The 21,270-nt window shown below is 41.8% G+C and overlaps 1 protein-coding gene across 1 annotated transcript; it reads left to right on the top strand.

Moving 5' to 3' along the window:
- Window positions 1-2,908: 2,908 nt before the first annotated feature.
- LOC109880510 (nuclear factor 7, brain-like) lies at window positions 2,909-14,761 on the top strand. The gene is made up of 6 exons (XM_020472717.2): window positions 2,909-3,476; window positions 12,999-13,094; window positions 13,184-13,414; window positions 13,506-13,528; window positions 13,612-13,730; window positions 13,830-14,761. The coding sequence occupies exons 1-6, from the start codon at window positions 3,072-3,074 to the stop codon at window positions 14,357-14,359; spliced, it is 1,404 nt and encodes a 467-aa protein (XP_020328306.1). The 5' UTR covers window positions 2,909-3,071; the 3' UTR covers window positions 14,360-14,761.
- Window positions 14,762-21,270: the final 6,509 nt, after the last annotated feature.

Here is a 21,270-nt window from a genome sequence, read left to right as displayed (position 1 = left end):
TGTTTTAATTTTCTCTGAACCTGACCACATTTCCCACCACCTTTAGCTGCTGTGATAGACAATAAGACATTTTCTCAAGTGAAAACACTTCTTCTCACTCAACTGGTCTAACCCCACCGTCTTCTCTAACATCACAGCTGACCTCACAAACTTATCAACATCAAAACATCTGCCAATTTGACAGATTTCCCAAAAGTCTGATCCAGGAACCCATTTACCCCCTGTAGATTGTAAATTGAGTCGTCACCAGCTGCTATCTTATCAATAGAGATATCCATATCCTTCTCCTGATCCTTAGCTGAGGCCACAGACCACTGACTCCCCTCTACCACATCCCTGCACCCCATCAATCGTACCAGGCATCTCCTCCACTACCTGGGAGTTTAGCTCCACCTGAACCCCCTCCTGTACCCCAGCACTCATACTGGGCACCTCCTCACCAGTCTGAGGAAATGGCTCTTCGGATACATCCTTACCTTCTACAACAATACTTTTCTGTAGCATAACATTTCCCTCTAATACAAGTTGCAACCCTGTGCCCTCAACACGGATAACTTGTTCCTCAGCAACAGGTGCTTGTGGCTGCTCTACCACTGTCGGCCCACCTCTCCCTACAGCAGTGGGCCCAGACGTTACGATGACCACCTGCGCCCCTCCCTCGGCCTTCTCCCTTTTCGGGCAAGCATGTCGCTTATGACCAACATCCCCACACTCAAAACACCATTGACTACCCGTACTAGCATAAGCCATATACATTCTATTGTCATACTTGACTTTAAACAATAACTCCAAAGTCTGCTCCGGTGAGTCCAAAAACATCAACACTTGTCGCGGAAAAGACATTACCTGTCTCAAAGCCGGGTGTTTGCAACCCAACGGGACAATATTTATTGAACTTGCGAACTTCCCAAACCGTAATAACTCGCGCTCCAATAGCTCATTGGGAAAAAACAACAATCGTTACCCTTGTTGACGGAGAAAAAAGTGGCGTAACTTGAATAAACATTCCTGTAAGAAGTACGCCATGCTCAACCATACGATCAACAAGACACTCTTCTTTAAGAAGTACGCCATGCTCAACCATATGCTCAACCAGACACTCTTCTTTAAGAAGTACACCATGCTCAACCATCCGATCAACAAGACACTCTTCTTTAAGAAGTACACCATGCTCAACCATCCGATCAAGAAGACACTCTTCTTTAAGAAGTACACCATGCTCAACCATCCGATTAACAAGACACTCTTCTTTAAGAAGTACACCATGCTCAACCATACGATCTACAAGACACTCTTCTTTAAGAAATACACCATGCTCAACCATCCGATCAACCAGACACTCTTCTTTAAGAAGTACACCATGCTCAACCACACGATCAACAAGACGCTCTTCTTTAAGAAGTACACCATGCTCAACCATCTGATCTACAAGACACTCTTCTTTAAGAAGTACACCATGCTCAACCATCCGATCAACAAGACACTCTTCTTTAAGAAGTACACCATGCTCAACCACACGATCAACCAGACACTCTTCTTTAAGAAGTACACCATGCTCAACCATCCGATCAACCAGACACTCTTCTTTAAGAAATACACCATGCTCAACCATCCGATCAACAAGACACTCTTCTTTAAGAAGTACACCATGCTCAACCACACGATCAACCAGACACTCTTCTTTAAGAAGTACACCATGCTCAACCATCTGATCAACAAGACTCTCTTCTTTAAGAAGTACACCATGCTCAACCGTACGATCAACCAGACACTCTTCTTTAAGAAGTACACCATGCTCAACCACACGATCAACCAGACACTCTTCTTTAAGAAGTACACCATGCTCAACCATCCGATCAACCAGACACTCTTCTTTAAGAAGTACACCATGCTCAACCATCCGATCAACCAGACACTCTTCTTTAAGAAGTACGCCATGCTCAACCGTACGATCAACCAGACACTCTTCTTTAAGAAAAACCACCACCGCTTTATTCATCCGTGACGCATAAGCAACATTCTCATATCCCACCTTCTCTCCTACGGCGACCAGAAACTCCTCCACAGTGACAGTAGCTTCAGTAACACACCTAAAGCCGTGCTGAAGTGACAGGGACGGCGTCCCCATGTGGGTCGCCATCCCCGCCAAAACCAGGATAATTTCGACACGAAAAACAATAGACTTAATTCTACCACAACAACTAAATAAAAATAATAATGACAACCTTAATCATGCAGAGGAAGAAAAAAAAAGATACCACCAAGAAAAGGAAACGTAAAATAAAAAACAAGATTTCTAACTCTACACAACACAATTCCCAGCATGCACCAAACACTCCCAGCATGCATATTATTATTATTTCACTTTTGTATATTATCTACCTCACTTGCTTTGGCAATGTTAACACATGTTTCCCATACCAATAAAGCCCCTTGAATTGAATTGAGAAAGAGAAAGAAAGAGTTGAATTGAGAAAGAGTATAGCAGTGACACAGTAGCAGGTCCACCATTTGTATCTGGCACAGCTGATTAATGAGATCCCATTGACTCTGCTCATTCATATTCAGGAAACACATCTACATCTCTCATGCTGCTCTGGCCTGATCCCAGAGAGCCAAGCTGAAAGTTGGTGGCTGAAAGACACAATGACACTGAACACCGCCAGAGCAGCATGCATTCTTCCCTGCCTCGCCTCCAGTCCTACCATGCCAAACCTCAACAACTGGAGAAACACATTGTCTCTCTCTCTCTCTCTCTCTCTCTCTCTCTCTCTCTCTCGTCCACCTGAAGAGGGAAAGTTATCTCCCACCATCTCACTCTGTTGTCAAAGCCACACCCATACCCTCCCATACATGCACAAATAGGGAAATTATTTTCCTGTGTAACCAGTCACCTGATTTCCTGTCATCTCCACTCCTTTCTCCACTTGTTGAGGGTGAAGTGCTGATCACTCCGGGGCTCACTCTCTAGGCCACAATCTCACACTGGGACTGGAGTTAGTTGATCAGAGAGAATTTATTCTACAGATACAAGACATCATTTGGAAGAGGGAGTGACAACAAATTATAAAATGGCTTCCAGCTCATTTTTCCCAGAAGAGGATTTATCTTGTCCTGTGTGCTGTGACATCTTCGTTGATCCAGTCATTCTGTCATGTAGCCACAGCGTATGTAAAACCTGTCTGCAGAACTTCTGGAAACAGAAGGGATCTCAGGAATGCCCATTCTGCAGGAGGAGATCCTCGAAGACTGAACCTCCCTGTAATCGGGTCTTAAAGAACCTGTGTGAGTCCTTCTTACAGACGAGAATTCAGAGAGATTCAGCAGGACCTGCGGTGCTCTGCAGTTTGCACAATGAGAATCTCAAACTCTTCTGTCTGGAGGATAAACAGTCCATCTGCTTTGTGTGCCAGGCCTCAAAGAAACATAAATATCATGACTGTGTCCCAATAGATGAGGCTGCACAGGATTACAAGGTAAGAGAACCTGTTTAACTTGCTTTAGATTTACATGAGTCATGCTGAAACTGCTTTCCTGTCATTTGGCAAAAGTGATGACATTTTGGAATATGAATCCACTATAGTGTCAGACTAGAAACAAAAGGGCAGAGAAATATCTTGTTTGGAGCTATGTTTGATTCCATACATGTACTACTATATGTGAGTAGTTGTCAGGATTATACTAAACCAACTAGTGTTGAGGCTATTTGATTCAAAATTTTAGGACCCCTTTAGGTATAGAAAAAAACATACAAAAATGATTTGATGAAACATTGAATTTAGTCTTACTGCTGTTTAGCCCATAGAAACACAATGAATTACAGATTCATACAGTGCATTGGGAAAAAATATTCAGACCCCTTGAATTTTTCCACTTTTTTTCCATTACATCCTTGTTCTAAAATGTATTAAATAAATAAAAAAAATCGTATCGATCTACACAAAATACCCCATAATGACAAAGTGAAAACAGGTTTTTAGAAACTGTCGGACCTAATAAAGACAGGTGTGGGCCTTTCCAAATCATGTCCAATCAATTGAATTTACCCCAATGGAAACAGGATGCACTTGAGCTCATAGCAAAGTTCTGAATACTTATGTAAATAAGGTATTTCTGTTATAAAAATGGTATATATATTTGCAAAAAATATTTTGCTTTGTCAATATGGGATATTATGTGATTTTTACATGGCTGTAATGTAACAAAATACGGAGACAGTCAAGGGGTCTGAATACATCCGAAGGCCCTGTACATCCCCATTCATTTTTTAAACTGGTACCTGGGCTACCTTCAGATTGTGGAGAAAACAACCAACATGCATGAGTTTGTGAGAGTCTCACCTTTCTATAGAGGGGTAATATTATTACGTAGCCCAAAATGTTCTGACGCTACAGACAGAAGTTGGAAGATGGGTGGTTCTGACTTTAGACAAGTCCAGTGGCGCTTGTGGGGGTCGTGTAGCAAAGTCTCATCTTTCCATAGAGTTTGTAGGCCGAACCGTTCAGACGCTACAGATGTTTTCGTGAGAAGATATTTGGAATATCTCCAGGTGTGACAAACACCGCTGAAGCTCAGCCACACGTCAATCGTTGAGTCCATCCTCACCTCCTAAATCAGCGTCTGGTTTGGGTCTGCGTCTGTCCACTGCAGTGGTGGACAACGCGTTGTCCGGTCTGCAGAGAGGGACACAGGGTGACACAGGCCCTCCATGAACTACCTTTGGAAGTATTCAGACCCCTTTACTTTTTCGACATTTTGTCACGTTATTTAACTCCAGGGCAAGGAAGCATACAGAAAAGCCCTACCATCCCGGTCAAACCATCCTCCAAAAATTCACCTCTGGCAGGCGGTTCAGGTCACTCATGATCAAAACTTCCCACCACCTGAAGCATCTCCCCCCTCCGGGTTGTGGCCCTCACCAACTGGCCACCTGGCCCAAAGGAGGCTGCTGAGGGGATCTGGCCCATAGCGACTAAAGTCACTATACTGTATACTGCACATTGCATCAAGCCATCTCTGAACTGTAGACAAAAAAGCTACACTATACTGCATTGCACTCTGTCCATCTTTCTGCATTTAGATATATTCTTACTGATACTGTAAATGTAGCATCAGTATGATTATATCTCCACTGTATATCAACCATATACCCACCTAAATCAACCGTATACCCACTGTATATCAACCGTATACCCACTGTATATCAACCGTATACCCACCTATATCAACCGTATACCCACTGTATATCAACCGTATACCCACTGTATATCAACCGTATACCCACTGTATATCAACCGTATACCCACTGTATATCAACCGTATACCCACTGTATATCAACCGTATACCCACTGTATATCAACCGTATACCCACTGTATATCAACCGTATACCCACTGTATATCAACCGTATACCCACTGTATATCAACCGTATACCCACTGTATATCAACCGTATACCCACTGTATATCAACCGTATACCCACTGTATATCAACCGTATTCCCACTGTATATCAACCGTATTCCCACTGTATATCAACCGTATACCCACTGTATATCAACCGTATACCCACTGTATATCAACAGTATACCCACCTATATCAACCGTATACCCACTGTATATCAACCGTATACCCACTGTTTATCAACCGTATACCCACTGTATATCAACCGTATACCCACTGTATATCAACCGTATACCCACTGTATATCAACCGTATTCCCACTGTATATCAACCGTATACCCACTGTATATCAACCGTATACCCACTGTATATCAACCGTATACCCACTGTATATCAACCGTATACCCACTGTATATCAACCGTATACCCACTGTACATCAACCGTATACCCACTGTATATCAACCGTATACCCACTGTATATCAACCGTATACCCACTGTATATCAACCGTATACCCACTGTATATCAACCGTATACCCACTGTATATCAACCGTATACCCACTGTACATCAACCGTATACCCACTGTATATCAACCGTATACCCACTGTACATCAACCGTATACCCACTGTATATCAACCGTATACCCACTGTATATCAACCGTATACCCACTGTACATCAACCGTATTCCCACTGTATATCAACCGTATACCCACTGTATATCAACCGTATACCCACTGTATATCAACCGTATACCCACTGTATATCAACCGTATACCCACTGTACATCAACCGTATTCCCACTGTATATCAACCGTATACCCACTGTATATCAACCGTATACCCACTGTACATCAACCGTATTCCCACTGTATATCAACCGTATACCCACTGTATATCAACCGTATACCCACTGTATATCAACCGTATACCCACTGTATATCAACCGTATACCCACTGTATATCAACCGTATACCCACTGTATATCAACCGTATACCCACTGTATATCAACCGTATACCCACCTATATCAACCGTATACCCACTGTATATCAACCGTATACCCACTGTATATCAACCGTATTCCCACTGTATATCAACCGTATTCCCACTGTATATCAACCGTATACCCACTGTACATTTGTATATCTGCTCATTCTCTTATAACTCTATGCTCACTCTACCTGGTTGTAGATAATGTATGTACAATTTGTTTAAACTTCATTGTCTGTATTCTGTCTCTAAATGTTGTCTCTCAGGCAGCTCCATATCACCAAGAAACATTCTGACTGTGTACTGGGTGACTAAAGGTGATTCTGATTCCACCGCAGATGTGGAAGGCCAAACATTGGTGGAGGCAGTGGATTGAGACACAGCTCAGTCCATGCAAACAAATCAAATCTAATTTATTTATATAGCACTCTTACATCAGCTGATATCTCAACATGCTGTACAGAAACTCAGCCTAAAACCCCAAACAGCAAGCAATGCAGGTGTAGAAGCATGGTGGCTAGGAAAAACTCTCTAGAAAGGCCAAAACCTAGAGAGGAACCAGGCTATGAGGGGTGGCCAGTCCTCTTCTGGCTGTGTCGGGTGGAGATTATAACAGAACATGGCCAAGATGTTCAAATGTTCATAGAGGACCAGCAGGGTCAAATAATAATAATCACAGTAGTTGTCGAGAGTGCAACAAGTCAGCACCTCAGGAGTAAATGTCAGTTGGCTTTTCATACCTATACCTATACAGTGTTTTACCTATACAGTGACTATACCTATACTGAGTCTATACCTATACAGTGACTATACCTATACTGAGTCTATACCTATACAGTGACTATACCTATACAGAGTCTATACCTATACACTGACTATACCTATACAGTGTTTATACCTATGCTGTGTCTATACCTATGCTGTGTCTATACCTATGCTGTGTCTATACCTATACAGTTTATATACCTATACAGTTTATATACCTATACAGTGTCTATACCTATACAGTGTCTATACCTATACAGTGTTTATACCTATACAGTGTTTATACCTATACAGTGTCTATACCTATACAGTGTCTATACCTATACAGTGTCTATCAAATCAAATCAAATGTTATTCGTCACATACACATGGTTAGCAGATGTTAATGCGAGCGTATCGAAATGCTTGTGCTTCTAGTTCCGACCATGCAGTAATATCTAACAAGTAATCTAATCTAACAATTTCACAACAACTACCTTATACACACAAGTGTAAAGGAATGAATAACAATATGTACATAAAAATGTATGAATGAGTGATGGTACAGAACGGCATAGGCAAGATGCAGTAGATGGTATACCTAACATAATATACATATGACATGAGTAATGTAGGGTATGTCAACATTATATAAAGTGGCATTGTTTAAAGTGGCTAGTGATACATTTATTACATCGATTTTTCCATTATTAAAGTGGCTGGAGTTGAGTCAGTATGTTGGCAGCAGCGAATGGCTGTACCTATACGGTGTCTAAACCTATACAGTGTCACAGTGTCTAAACCTTTACAGTGTCTAAACCTTTACAGTGTCTAAACCTATACAGTGTCTAAACCTTTACAGTGTCACAGTGTCTAAACCTATACAGTGTCTAAACCTATACAGTGTCTAAACCTATACAGTGTCTAAACCTTTACAGTGTCTAAACCTTTACAGTGTCTAAACCTATACAGTGTCTAAACCTTTACAGTGTCACAGTGTCTAAACCTATACAGTGTCTAAACCTATACAGTGTCTAAACCTATACAGTGTCTAAACCTTTACAGTGTCTAAACCTATACAGTGTCACAGTGTCTAAACCTATACAGTGTCTAAACCTATACAGTGTCTAAACCTATACAGTGTCTAAACCTTTACAGTGTCTATACCTATACAGTGTCACAGTGTCTAAACCTATACAGTGTCTAAACCTATACAGTGTCTAAACCTATACAGTGTCTAAACCTTTACAGTGTCTAAACCTATACAGTGTCTAAACCTTTACAGTGTCTATACCTATACAGTGTCACAGTGTCTAAACCTATACAGTGTCTAAACCTATACAGTGTCTAAAACTATACAGTGTCACAGTGTCTAAACCTATACAGTGTCTAAACCTATACAGTGTCTAAACCTATACAGTGTCTAAACCTTTACAGTGTCTAAACCTATACAGTGTCACAGTGTCTAAACCTATACAGTGTCTAAACCTATACAGTGTCTAAACCTTTACAGTGTCTATACCTATACAGTGTCACAGTGTCTAAACCTTTACAGTGTCACAGTGTCTAAACCTTTACAGTGTCTAAACCTATACAGTGTCACAGTGTCTAAACCTTTACAGTGCCTAAACCTATACAGTGTCACAGTGTCTAAACCTTTACAGTGTCTATACCTATACAGTGTTACAGTGTCTAAACCTTTACAGTGTCTAAACCTATACAGTGTCACAGTGTCTAAACCTTTACAGTGTCTAAACCTAGACTGTGTCACAGTGCCTAAACCTATACAGTGTCACAGTGTCTAAACCTTTACAGTGTCTAAACCTATACAGTGTCTAAACGTTTACAGTGTCTAAACCTTTACAGTGTCTAAACCTATACAGTGTCTAAACCTATACAGTGTCTAAACCTTTACAGTGTCTAAACCTTTACAGTGTCTAAACCTTTACAGTGTTTATAGAAAGTCTACACCTCCTGGAACTTAATTTTTTTTTTTTGTGTTACAAAGTGAGATTATATATATATACATACATACTGTATACAGTAAATCATTTCATTTTCACTTTGATATTATATAGTATGTTTTGGACACACCTACTCATATATATTGGACACACCTACTCATATATATTGGACACACCTACTCATATATATTGGACACACCTACTCATATATATTGGACACACCTACTCATATATATTGGACACACCTACTCATATATATTGGACACACCTACTCATATATATTGGAATCACCTACTAACTCAAGTTTTTTTTGCTTTTTTAAAAGAATGCCAAGAGTGTGCAAATCTGTCATCAAGGCGAAGGGTGGCTACTTTGAAGAATCTGAAATCTAAAATATATTTTGATTTTGTTTAACACTTTTTTGGTCACTACATGATTCCACATCTGTTGTTTCACAGTTTTGATGTCTTCACTATTATTCTACAATGTAGAAAATAGTAAAAATAAAGAAAAACCCTTGAATGAGTAGGTGTGTCCAAACTTGACTGGTACTGTATATAGACAGTGCCTTCAGAAAGTATTCAGAGCCCTTGACTTTATCCACATGGCTACGTTACAGCCTTATTCTAAAATGGATTCAAATAATTCCTCAGCAATCAACGCACAAGACCACAATACCATAATATCACAATACCCCATAATGACAAAGTGAAAACAGGTTTTTAGTCATTTTGCACATTCATAAAAAATTTAAAACAGAAATTTGCTGTCTTGCCATGATCCACAACACCTTGACAGAGCTTGAAGAATTTCGTAAAGAATAATAGGCATATATTCCACTTCTCTGATTCAGAGGGGTTGGGTTAAATGAAGATGGCACATTTTACCTCTTTGGGCTGAGATCCCGCTAACGGGATAGATATGACAACAGCCATTGAAAGTGCAGGGCGCCAAATTCAAAACAACAGAAATTTCAAATTTTAAATTCCTCAAATATACAAGTATTTTACACCATTTTACAGATACACTTCATATTAATCCCACCACAGTGTCCGATTTTAAAAAGGCTTTACGGCGAAAGCACACCAAACGATTATGTTAGGTGAGTGCCTAGTCACAGAAAAACACAGCCATTTTTCCAGTCAAAGAGTCACAAAAAGCAGAAATAGAGATAAATTAATCACTAACCTTTGATCTTCATCAGATGACACTCATAGGACTTCATGTTACACAAAACATGTATGTTTTGTTCAATAAAGTTAGTATTTTTATCAAAAAATCTCAGTATACATTGGCTCGTTATGTTCAGTAGTTCCAAAACATCTGGTGATTTTGCAGAGAGCCACATCAATTTAGAGAATTACTCATAATAAACATTGATAAAAGATACAAGTGTTATGCATGGAACTTTAGATAAACTTCTCCTTAATGCAACCGTTGTGTCATATTTCTTAAAAGCTTTACCAAAAAAGCACACCATGCAATAATCTGAGTACAGCGCTCAGAGACCAAAACAACCCAAACAGATATCCGCCATGTTGTGTAGTCAACAGAAGTCAGAAATAGCATTATAAATATTCACTTATCTTTGATGATCTTCATCAGAATGCACTCCCAGGAATCCCAGTTCCACAATAAATGTTTGATTTGTTCGGTAAAGTCCATCATTTATGTCCAAATACCTTCTTTTTGTTAGAGCGTTTAGCCCAGAATTCCAAATTCATGATGTGTGATCACTAGGTGCAGACGAAAGTCTCAAAGTTCAGTTACAGTCCGTAGAAACATGTCAAACGATGTATAGAATCAATCTTTAGGATGTTTTTAACATAAATCATCAATAATGTTCCAACCGGAGAATTCCTTTGTCTGTAGAAAAGCAATGGAACTCAAGCTAACTATCACGTGAACGCGCATGGTCAGCTCGTGGCTCCTAGCAGACCTCTGACTCATTCCCCTCTCATTTGCCCCTCCTTCACAGCAGAAGCATCTAACAAGGTTCTAAAGACTGTTGACATCTAGTGGAAGCCTTAGGAAGTGCAATTTGACCTCATAGACACTAATATATTCGATAGGCAAAGGGTTGAAAAACTACAAACTTCAGATTTCCCACTTCCTGGTTGGATTTTTTCTAAGGTTTTTGCCTGCCATATGAGTTCTGTTATACTCACAGACATAATTCAAACAGTTTTAGAAACTATCCAAATATACTAATACTATGCATATATTAGCAACTGGGCCTGAGTAGCAGACAGTTTACTCTGGGCACCTTATTAATCCAATCTACTCAATACTGCCCCCAGCCATAACAAGTTAAATGCATTGTTGTGCAACTGACTAGCTATCCCCTTTCTCCTTTCCCAATGCACAACGCTCTTATGACAATTACCCAAGAAGACTCACAGCTGTTAACACTGCCAAATGTGTTTCTAACATGTTTTGACTCAGGGGGGATATTAGTGTGTTATTTTTTATTCATCTTTTGTTCTTCCAATTTGACCTTAGAGTATTTTGTGTAGACCGTTGACCAAAAAAAAAAAAAAAAGACAATTCAATCCATTTTAATCCCACAATAAAATGTGAAGAAATCTAAGGGGGAAAAGATTTATTCCAGACTAACATTACTCATTCTGGTGTTGCTTCATTTGGGTGTATTGTTTTGTATTGCTGCACTGTTGGAGATAAACACACAAGAATTTCGCTGCACCTGCGATAAGATCTCCAAACTGCACACAACCAATAAGATTTCATTGGACACGCACACACACACACAGGCACACACACACAGGCACACACACAGGCACACACACACACACAGGCACACACACACAGGCACACACACACAGGCACACACACACACAGGCACACACACACAAGCACACACACACACAGGCACACACACACACAGGCACACACACACAGGCACACACACACACACAGGCACACACACACAGGCACACACACACAGGCACACACACAGGCACACACACAGGCACACACACAGGCACACACACACACACAGGCACACACACAGGCACACACACACAGGCACACACACAGGCACACACACAGGCACACACACAGGCACACACACAGGCACACACGCGCACACAGGCACACACACAGGCAAAGCTTTTAACATAGTGTTTACAACTTACATATTTTGCACACTTTGACAAACATAATTACGTTGTGTATGTTTCTTCATAAAGTCATTATTATTCAACATGTCCTCAACTCACAACCTCTTGGTTCACGGAATCCCAATCATCCTGTTATGCCACCGTGTAGGTGTTACCATGTAGGTGTTACTGACTGACTGGTTTCACCTGTATCCCTACAACTTTACACTTCCAAGTACATCTCAGCTCTGTTAAAAAATACTCTCAAGAAAAACTAATTTATCAGAAGTCACATGAAAACAGAATACTATGCCCCACCAACATTAGACACATTGGATGTGTTCTGTTAGAACACATTGGATGTGTTCTGTTAGAACACATTGGATGTGTTCTGTTAGATCACATTGGATGGGTTCTGTTAGATCACATTGGATGGGTTCTGTTAGATCACATTGGATGGGTTCTGTTAGAACACATTGGATGGGTTCTGTTAGAACACATTGGATGGGTTCTGTTAGAACACATTGGATGGGTTCTGTTAGAACACATTGGATGGGTTATGTTAGAACACATTGGATGGGTTATGTTAGATCACATTGGATGGGTTCTGTTAGAACACATTGGATGGGTTCTGTTAGATCACATTGGATGGGTTCTGTTAGATCACATTGGATGGGTTCTGTTAGATCACATTGGATGTGTTCTGTTAGAACACATTGGATGGAATGAACAGTTCTGTTAGATCTGCAGTATAGTGAGGTTTTGTCTCATTCTAGGAGCAACTCCAGACTGCCTTGAAGCCCTTACAGAATAAAATGGAAGTCTTCAATGAAGTTAAACAAACCTTTGATCAAACAGCTGAGCACATTAAGGTATGTATAAATCATACAAGTGTTCCTTAATAATAGAAGTATTATTGGAGAATTCCAATTACAATCCAAGTGTTTGATATTGTCTCCAGAGCCAGTCCCAGCACACAGAGAGACAGATTAAGAAGGAGTTTGAGAAGCTTCACCAGTTTCTACTAGATGAAGAGGCAGTCAGCATCGCTGCACTGAGGAAGGAAGAGGAGCACAAGAGTCTGATGATGATGAAGAAGATTGAGAAGATAAAAGGAGAGATATTGTCCCTTTCAGACACAATCAAATCCATAGAGGTGGAGTTGAGAGCTACAGACATCTCATTCCTGCAGGTCAGAACTTCTCTCTCATGTAGTCATTGTGGTCCTACAGTAAATACTAAACCCTTTGCCCAATAATCACATTTTATCATATGCTTTACAGAACTTCAAGGCCACCATGAAAGCGTAAGTATGTTGCCTTCTGTCTCTCTTGTCTGGGGTTCTGAACCCAAGCCCACAGCAGCACTAACTCCTGAACATTCTTCCAGAGCCAACTGCACACTTCCGGACCCAGAGAGGGTTTCAGGAGCACTGATAGATGTGGCCAAAAGCCTTGGCAACCTGCAGTTCAGAGTCTGGGAGAAGATGCAGCAGATTGTTAAACACTGTGAGTACAAAATTGATCATATTAATGAACAGAGTTAATTGAAAAGTCAATATAATAAGACATGTATTGTTCATACAATATGACCTCTTTTGTTTTTAGCCCCTGTGATTCTTGATCCCAACACTGCACATCCCTGTCTGTCTCTGTCTGATGATCTGACCACTGTGAGATGCTCAGACCAAAGGCAGCAGCTCCCTGACAACCCGGAGCGGTGTATGTTCTACGCAGATGTTCTGGGCTCTGAGGGGTTCAGCTCAGGGAAGCACAGCTGGGAGGTGGAGGTGGGGGATCACCCTTACTGGTTTCTAGGAGTGGTCAAAGAGTCCATCAACAGGAAGGTAGAGATAAATAGAACACCAAGGCTTGGAATATGGCAAATTGGGCAGATGTCTGGTCGGTATATAGTAGCAGATGGGACACTTGCTATGAAGAGGAGACCCCGGAGGGTCAGAGTGGAGCTGGACTACAACATGGGGGAGTTGTCCTTTTACGACCCCAAGGACATGACGCTTATCCACACATATAAAGAAAGGTTTACTAAGCAACTTTACCCATTCCTCTCTGTTGGACTGGCTGTTGGTGCCAACAACCCTGATTTACAGATCTGCCTATCAAAGAGTTGTCTTTGACAGTGCTGTCATCAGAGGGATGTGTCCAGATCCTTTATTGGCCCAATAACAAGCTTTATTTAATTTTAACACACTAGAAAGTTCGAAACAAACCCCACTCCTCGTTCACTGCACATAGAACCCCATCCAATCCTTTACGAAATCTCCAGACGGTTTTCCATCCTCCCATATGCGTACTCCAGTGTGAGCCGAGCCGGCACAAGCGCTAGCAGCACAACTCTGGGGTCTGTACACCCCACCACATGCATCTCATGTTTCCTGGTCTTCCACACTGCCATTTTTAACTGTCCCAACCAGTAGTTTACTAGGCAGTCCCTTCACCTATTGGCTATGCTATACCTACAGTAGGTCCTCCAACATATGGGTCCAGAGTCAGCCCCCAAAATCAAGGTAGGGTGGTTGTTCGGGGTGGAGGGAGGGAGGGAGGGAAGGAAGGAGGGATGGAGGGGTGGAGGGAGGGGTGGAGGGAAGGAGGGAGGGAGGGGTGGAAGGAGGGAGGGAGGGAGGGAGGGAGGGAGGGAGGGAAGGAAGGAAGGAAGGAAGGAAGGAAGGAAGGAAGGAAGGAAGGAAGGAAGGAAGGAAGGAAGGAAGGAAGGAAGGAAGGAAGGAAGGAAGGGTGGAGGGAGGGATGGGCGGGAGGGAGGGAGGGAGGGCGGGATTGGGGGGGAGGGAGGGAGGGCTTATAACTCGATTATCTAGCTACCCAAAGGTTGTGAGATTCGATCTCATCACGGACAACTTTAGAATTTAGAACTCCGTCTCTGATCCTAAGTCAATGTCTCTAATACCCAGCTCCAACCTCTGAATAGTCCGCATAGCCCTCAAACTTCGTTTGTTAGTCTATTCATGTATAGTTTCTTTATTATAGAACCGTGAGTAATAACCACGCTGCGTTTTGGTCCGCCTCTCCTTCGACACAAGAAAACCGTTACACAATGTCGCTAATATCCAGCTCCAACCTCTAAATAGTAGACCTTATCCTAGCCGGCCCAGAGTACTGCTTAAAAATCCTTCTTTAATAACCTGTCTCATCCCTTTCATCTACACTGATTGAAGTGCATTTAACAAGTGACATCAATAAGGGATCATAGCTTCCAGCTGGTCAGTCTATGTCATGGAAAGAGCAGAAGTTCTTAACATGTGATGGTATGAGATGCCACTAGGGCAGATCTTTGAGCCCAAAACCCTGTTTCTCCCCTTACTGACATAGATCCTATGTAGCTCTGCTGCACTAATCTTCCCCTCCACTACCTTCACACATGTATAGATCCTGTCTCCACACGTCTACTAGTCCGTGCTGTTTCAACACATTGGTTAAGGCCACCTCCGACTGTGGATGAGCTTCCTCCCAGTTCCTATCTAGTGTCGGATCGGTTTTACAGCTCCTCCATTCCTCCATCCTCATCGGGCAGCTCCACGGAATCCGGAGCCCCCGGCTCCCCCCAACTGCCTCCAACTCCTCCCCACAATCACCCCACGTGTCTGTAATTACACTGGGCACATCACCCTGCTTGTCTATAATTACACTGGGCACATCTCCCTGCGTGTCTATAATTCCACTGGGCACATCACCCTGCTTGTCTACAATTCCACTGGGCACATCACCCGGCGTGTCTATAATTACACTGGGCACATCACCCGGCGTGTCTATAATTACACTGGGCACATCACCCGGCGTGGCTATAATTACACTGGGCACATCACCCTGCCTGTCTGTAATTACACTGGGCACATCACCCTGCTTGTCTATAATTACACTGGGCACATCACCCTGCGTGTCTATAATTACACTGGGCACATCACCCTGTGTGTCTATAATTACACTGGGCACATCACCCCGCGTGCCTGTAATTACACTGGGCACATCACCCTGTGTGTCTATAATTACACTGGGCACATCACCCTGCGTGTCTATAATTACACTGGGCACATCACCCTGCGTGTCTATAATTACACTGGGCACATCACCCTGCGTGTCTATAATTACACTGGGCACATCACCCTGCTTGTCTATAATTACACTGGGCACATCACCCTGCGTGTCTATAATTACCTTGGGCACATCACGCCGCGTGTCTATAATTCCAATGGGCACATCACCCTACATGTCTGTAATTACACTGGGCACATCACCCGACGTGTCTGTAATTACACTGGGCACATCACCCGGCGTGTCTGTAATGACACTGGGCACATCACCCGGCGTGTCTGTAATTACACTGGGCACATCATTCTCCGTTGTCTGTGAGACAGGTGTATCAGCCTTGGAGTCAGCATTGCCACTGCCCTCGGTAACCACTGCTGGGAGTTCAGTCACTAGCACGCCCGCCTCTGAGCTCTCCGCCACAGAAACCTCGGCTGCATCAACATTAACGTCATCAGTATGTACTGATTTCATGGCACATGTTTTATGAACTGATACACAAAACAACTCTAGATTCAAACTTAGATAGTTATAAAACAATTTTTGCAACCAATAGAATGTTATATAGAGTATGTTGGGGATACAACCATCCCAGCGCTGCAGATGTTTCTGCGAAGAGACAGAATTATTAGATCATCTGTTCTGGTATTGTCCATATGTAGCTTGTTTTTGGTCAAAGGTTCAGGAATGGCTGAAGAATTTCAACACTTACCTGGAGCTAACTCTGCGAATAGCACTGCTGGGTGATTTTAAAAAGTCATAGTTTATCGCTCAATGATATAATAATAGTAAATGTTTATCTTTAATGTACAATCTGTGCAAGCTATGAGAATAGAAAGGTTCAGAAACTTCTGTGAAACATCACAGCACAGTTGAAAAAATATATGGCAAATAGAAACTGGATGGTGTTCAGAGATAGATGGGAGGGGTTGAGTGGAGCTGAAGGAGGGGACTGGATGGTGTTCAGAGATAGATGGGAGGGGTTGAGTGGAGCTGAAGGATGGGACTGGATGGTGTTCAGAGATAGATGGGAGGGGTTGAGTGGAGCTGAAGGATGGGACTGGATGGTGTTCAGAGATAGATGGGAGGGGTTGAGTAGAGCTGAAGGATGGAACTGGATGGTGTTCAGAGATAGATGGGAGGGGTTGAGTAGAGCTGAAGGATGGAACTGGATGGTGTTCAGAGATAGATGGGAGGGGTTGAGTAGAGCTGAAGGATGGAACTGAAAACAAACGAAAGATAACTATTGTAAAATATACTGTGTCTGTAAAATGTATATATAATGTATAAACTGGAAGTAGAAGCCTAATAGTTGTTGTCCATTAGTTTACTCCAATTAGGGGAGGGATGATAGGGTTTAGGGAAAATAATAAAATAAAATATATTTCAAAAAACAAACATTTATATATATATATATATTTACAAAGAAATATATGGGGGATTGGAAATGAGGCAGACAATGACATGATTGATTGAAGCCACAGTCTGCCTGCACTATTAAAGTTGATCTACCATGTAAAAACAGAATCAGTATGGGCAACGGAATCTTGCAATTCCGATATTTGTGGTTGAGTCTGGAGCTGGTGTAGAGGTTGGGGCACCCCTAAACCCCCGGGTCTCAAATCTCATTGACATTTTACAGACGTGTTCAATACGCCTTATTTATACACTTTTGTAATATTTATGAAATGCATATTGTTATATTTGGTAACACTTATTTGTTTTTCCTTCTCCTCCAACCCCCTTCGATGTGTAGAACGGATGTGGGTGGGGCCAGATCCACATAAGGGTGCACATTTCTTTAAATCACAAAAGCTCTGACGAAGGCCGTGTGGCCGATATGTAAGCTTATTAAATATCGGTGATACTATCAAGAGCAGTTTCCTTTTTCCTTCATCTTGTTTCTAACTAAAGCATTTATTTAATTATAACTTGTTTTGTGTGTATTTGTTTTGTGAGTGTTGAGAGGTGTTTACCAGGTTTGTTTGCCATTAAATACTATGCTTTATTTGAGTTTAACCTGTAGTTGTTGGCTCTCTTCAAAGAAAAAGATCATATTCTTGCTTAAGTTCAATCATGGTATTTTCTTCTTTACCTTGTAAAGATTTTTTTAATGGTCTTTTTCTAAAATAGTGACTTATTTTTCTTGAATTTAAATTTCTAACTCAGATTTAGCTTTTGCGGAGTATGAGATGTATTAAAAAAGCATAAAAGCATCACAAATTATATCAGCGGTTGGCTTTCTCTGGCCTCTATGTCAATTTTTTTATGGTAAAGGTCTTTATCTTTTAATTTACATATTTAATACATTTTGGGTATTGAAGATGCCCTCTGTTCATTCTCCATATTCTGACACTAAGTGTATTTTATGTTGGTGTGATTAAACATGATACAAGAGAATGATATCACTAAATCATGGATTTTTTTAACCCAGTATATTGTTGAGTGGATTTTTGGAAATAAAAATGCAATCCTGAGTAGCTTTTCCTACTTTGAAACAAAAAAAAGAGTAGTATTTTGTAGTTGGGAATAGTAATCTTTGGGTGTCCTGTAAAATATTTGTAGAGATTACATTTTTCATCCTCTTTGGCAGGTAAGCATTTCACTGTAAGGTCTACTACACCTGTTGTATTCTGCGCTTGTGACAAATAAAATTTGATTTAATTTTAATTAAATTAGCCTTTTTTATTTTATTTATTTATATGTTTGTCTAAATGTGTGATATAGGTTGCCTCCTAAATTAATATTTCCTGTCTGGGTTTGATTTAATGTTGATTTAATGCTATTTAAACACACCAGCTTTGCCCCTACGGGGATATACAATAAACTCAATGTGTATTTTTCACCATGTAAGGTGCAATTCAAAATGAGAACCTCTTTCTTGGTCTGTGTGCTGGGATATCAGGTCGCAATTGTAAATTAGAACTTGTTTATCAGGATGCCTACACCTCTACTGTTACTACAGTAGGTGGAGGCATTGGCTTCTCCAACCCAGCTCCTCTTTAAATATTACATTTCTATTTTTTTTTTAAGTATGACTCTTGCAGGATAACCACATCTGCTGACAATCTCTTTAGAGATTGGGGGCCATCATGAAGCCTATGCACGTTCCATGTAACAAGCTGGATATTGTTGGCCTTGACTTATGTGTAAGATCAAAGTTAACCAAATCAAATCAAAATCAAATCAAATTTATTTATATAGCCCTTCGTACATCAGCTGATATCTCAAAGTGCTGTACAGAAACCCAGCCTAAAACCCCAAACAACAAGCAATGCAGGTGTAGAAGCACGGTGGCTAGGAAAAACTCCCTAGAAAGGCCAATACCTAGGAAGAAACCTAGAGAGGAACCAGGCTATGTGGGGTGGCCAGTCCTCTTCTGGCTGTGCCGGGTGGAGATTATAACAGAACATGGCCAAGATGTTCAAATGTTCATAAATGACCATCATGGTCGAATAATAATAAGGCAGAACAGTTGAAACTGGAGCAGCAGCACAGTCAGGTGGAAGTTGAAACTGGAGCAGCAGCATGGCCAGGTGGACTGGGGACAGCAAGGAGTCATCATGTCAGGTAGTCCTGGGGCATGGTCCTAGGGCTCAGGTCCTCCGAGAGAGAGAAAGAAAGAGAGAAGGAGAGAATTAGAGAACGCACACTTAGATTCACACAGGACACCGAATAGGACAGGAGAAGTACTCCAGATATAACAAACTGACCCCAGCCCCCCGACACATAAACTACTGCAGCATAAATACTGGAGGCTGAGACAGGAGGGGTCAGGAGACACTGTGGCCCCATCCGAGGACACCCCCGGACAGGGCCAAACAGGAAGGATATAACCCCACCCACTTTGCCAAAGCACAGCCCCCACACCACTAGAGGGATATCTTCAACCACCAACTTACCATCCTGAGACAAGGCTGAGTATAGCCCACAAAGATCTCTGCCACGGCACAACCCAAGGGGGGGGCGCCAACCCAGACAGGATGACCACAACAGTGAATCAACCCACTCAGGTGACGCACCCCCTCCAGGGACGGCATGAGAGAGCCCCAGCAAGCCAGTGACTCAGCCCCTGTAATAGGGTTAGAGGCAGAGAATCCCAGTGGAAAGAGGGGAACCGGCCAGGCAGAGACAGCAAGGGCGGTTCGTTGCTCCAGAGCCTTTCCGTTCACCTTCCCACTCCTGGGCCAGACTACACTCAATCATATGACCCACTGAAGAGATGAGTCTTCAGTAAAGACTTAAAGGTTGAGACCGAGTTTGCGTCTCTGACATGGGTAGGCAGACCGTTCCATAAAAATGGAGCTCTATGGGAGAAAGCCCTGCCTCCAGCTGTTTGCTTAGAAATTCTAGGGACAATTAGGAGGCCTGCGTCTTGTGACCGTAGTGTACGTGTAGGTATGTACGGCAGGACCAAATCAGAGAGATAGGTAGGAGCAAGCCCATGTAATGCTTTGTAGGTTAGCAGTAAAACCTTGAAATCAGCCCTTGCTTTGACAGGAAGCCAGTGTAGAGAGGCTAGCACTGGAGTAATATGATCAAATTGTTTGGTTCTAGTCAGGATTCTAGCAGCCATATTTAGCACTAACTGAAGGATATTTAGTGCTTTATCCAGGTAGCCGGAAAATAGAGCATTGCAGTAGTCTAACCTAGAAGTGACAAAAGCATGTATTAATTTTTCTGCATCATTTTTGGACAGAAAGTTTCAGATTTTTGCAATGTTACGTAGATGGAAAAAAGCTGTCCTCGAAATGGTCTTGATATGTTCTTCAAAAGAGAGATCAGGGTCCAGAGTAACGCCGAGGTCCTTCACAGTTTTATTTGAGACGACTGTACAACCATTAAGATTAATTGTCAGATTCAACAGAAGATCTCTTTGTTTCTTGGGACCTAGAACAAGCATCTCTGTTTTGTCCGAGTTTAATAGTAGAAAGTTTGCAGCCATCCACTTCCTTATGTCTGAAACACATGCTTCTAGCGAGGGCAA

The sequence above is a fragment of the Oncorhynchus kisutch genome, linkage group LG14 (genome assembly GCF_002021735.2).
Source record: "Oncorhynchus kisutch isolate 150728-3 linkage group LG14, Okis_V2, whole genome shotgun sequence".
Classification (NCBI taxonomy): domain Eukaryota; kingdom Metazoa; phylum Chordata; class Actinopteri; order Salmoniformes; family Salmonidae; genus Oncorhynchus; species Oncorhynchus kisutch.
This window is presented reverse-complemented; position numbering and strand designations above follow the sequence as displayed.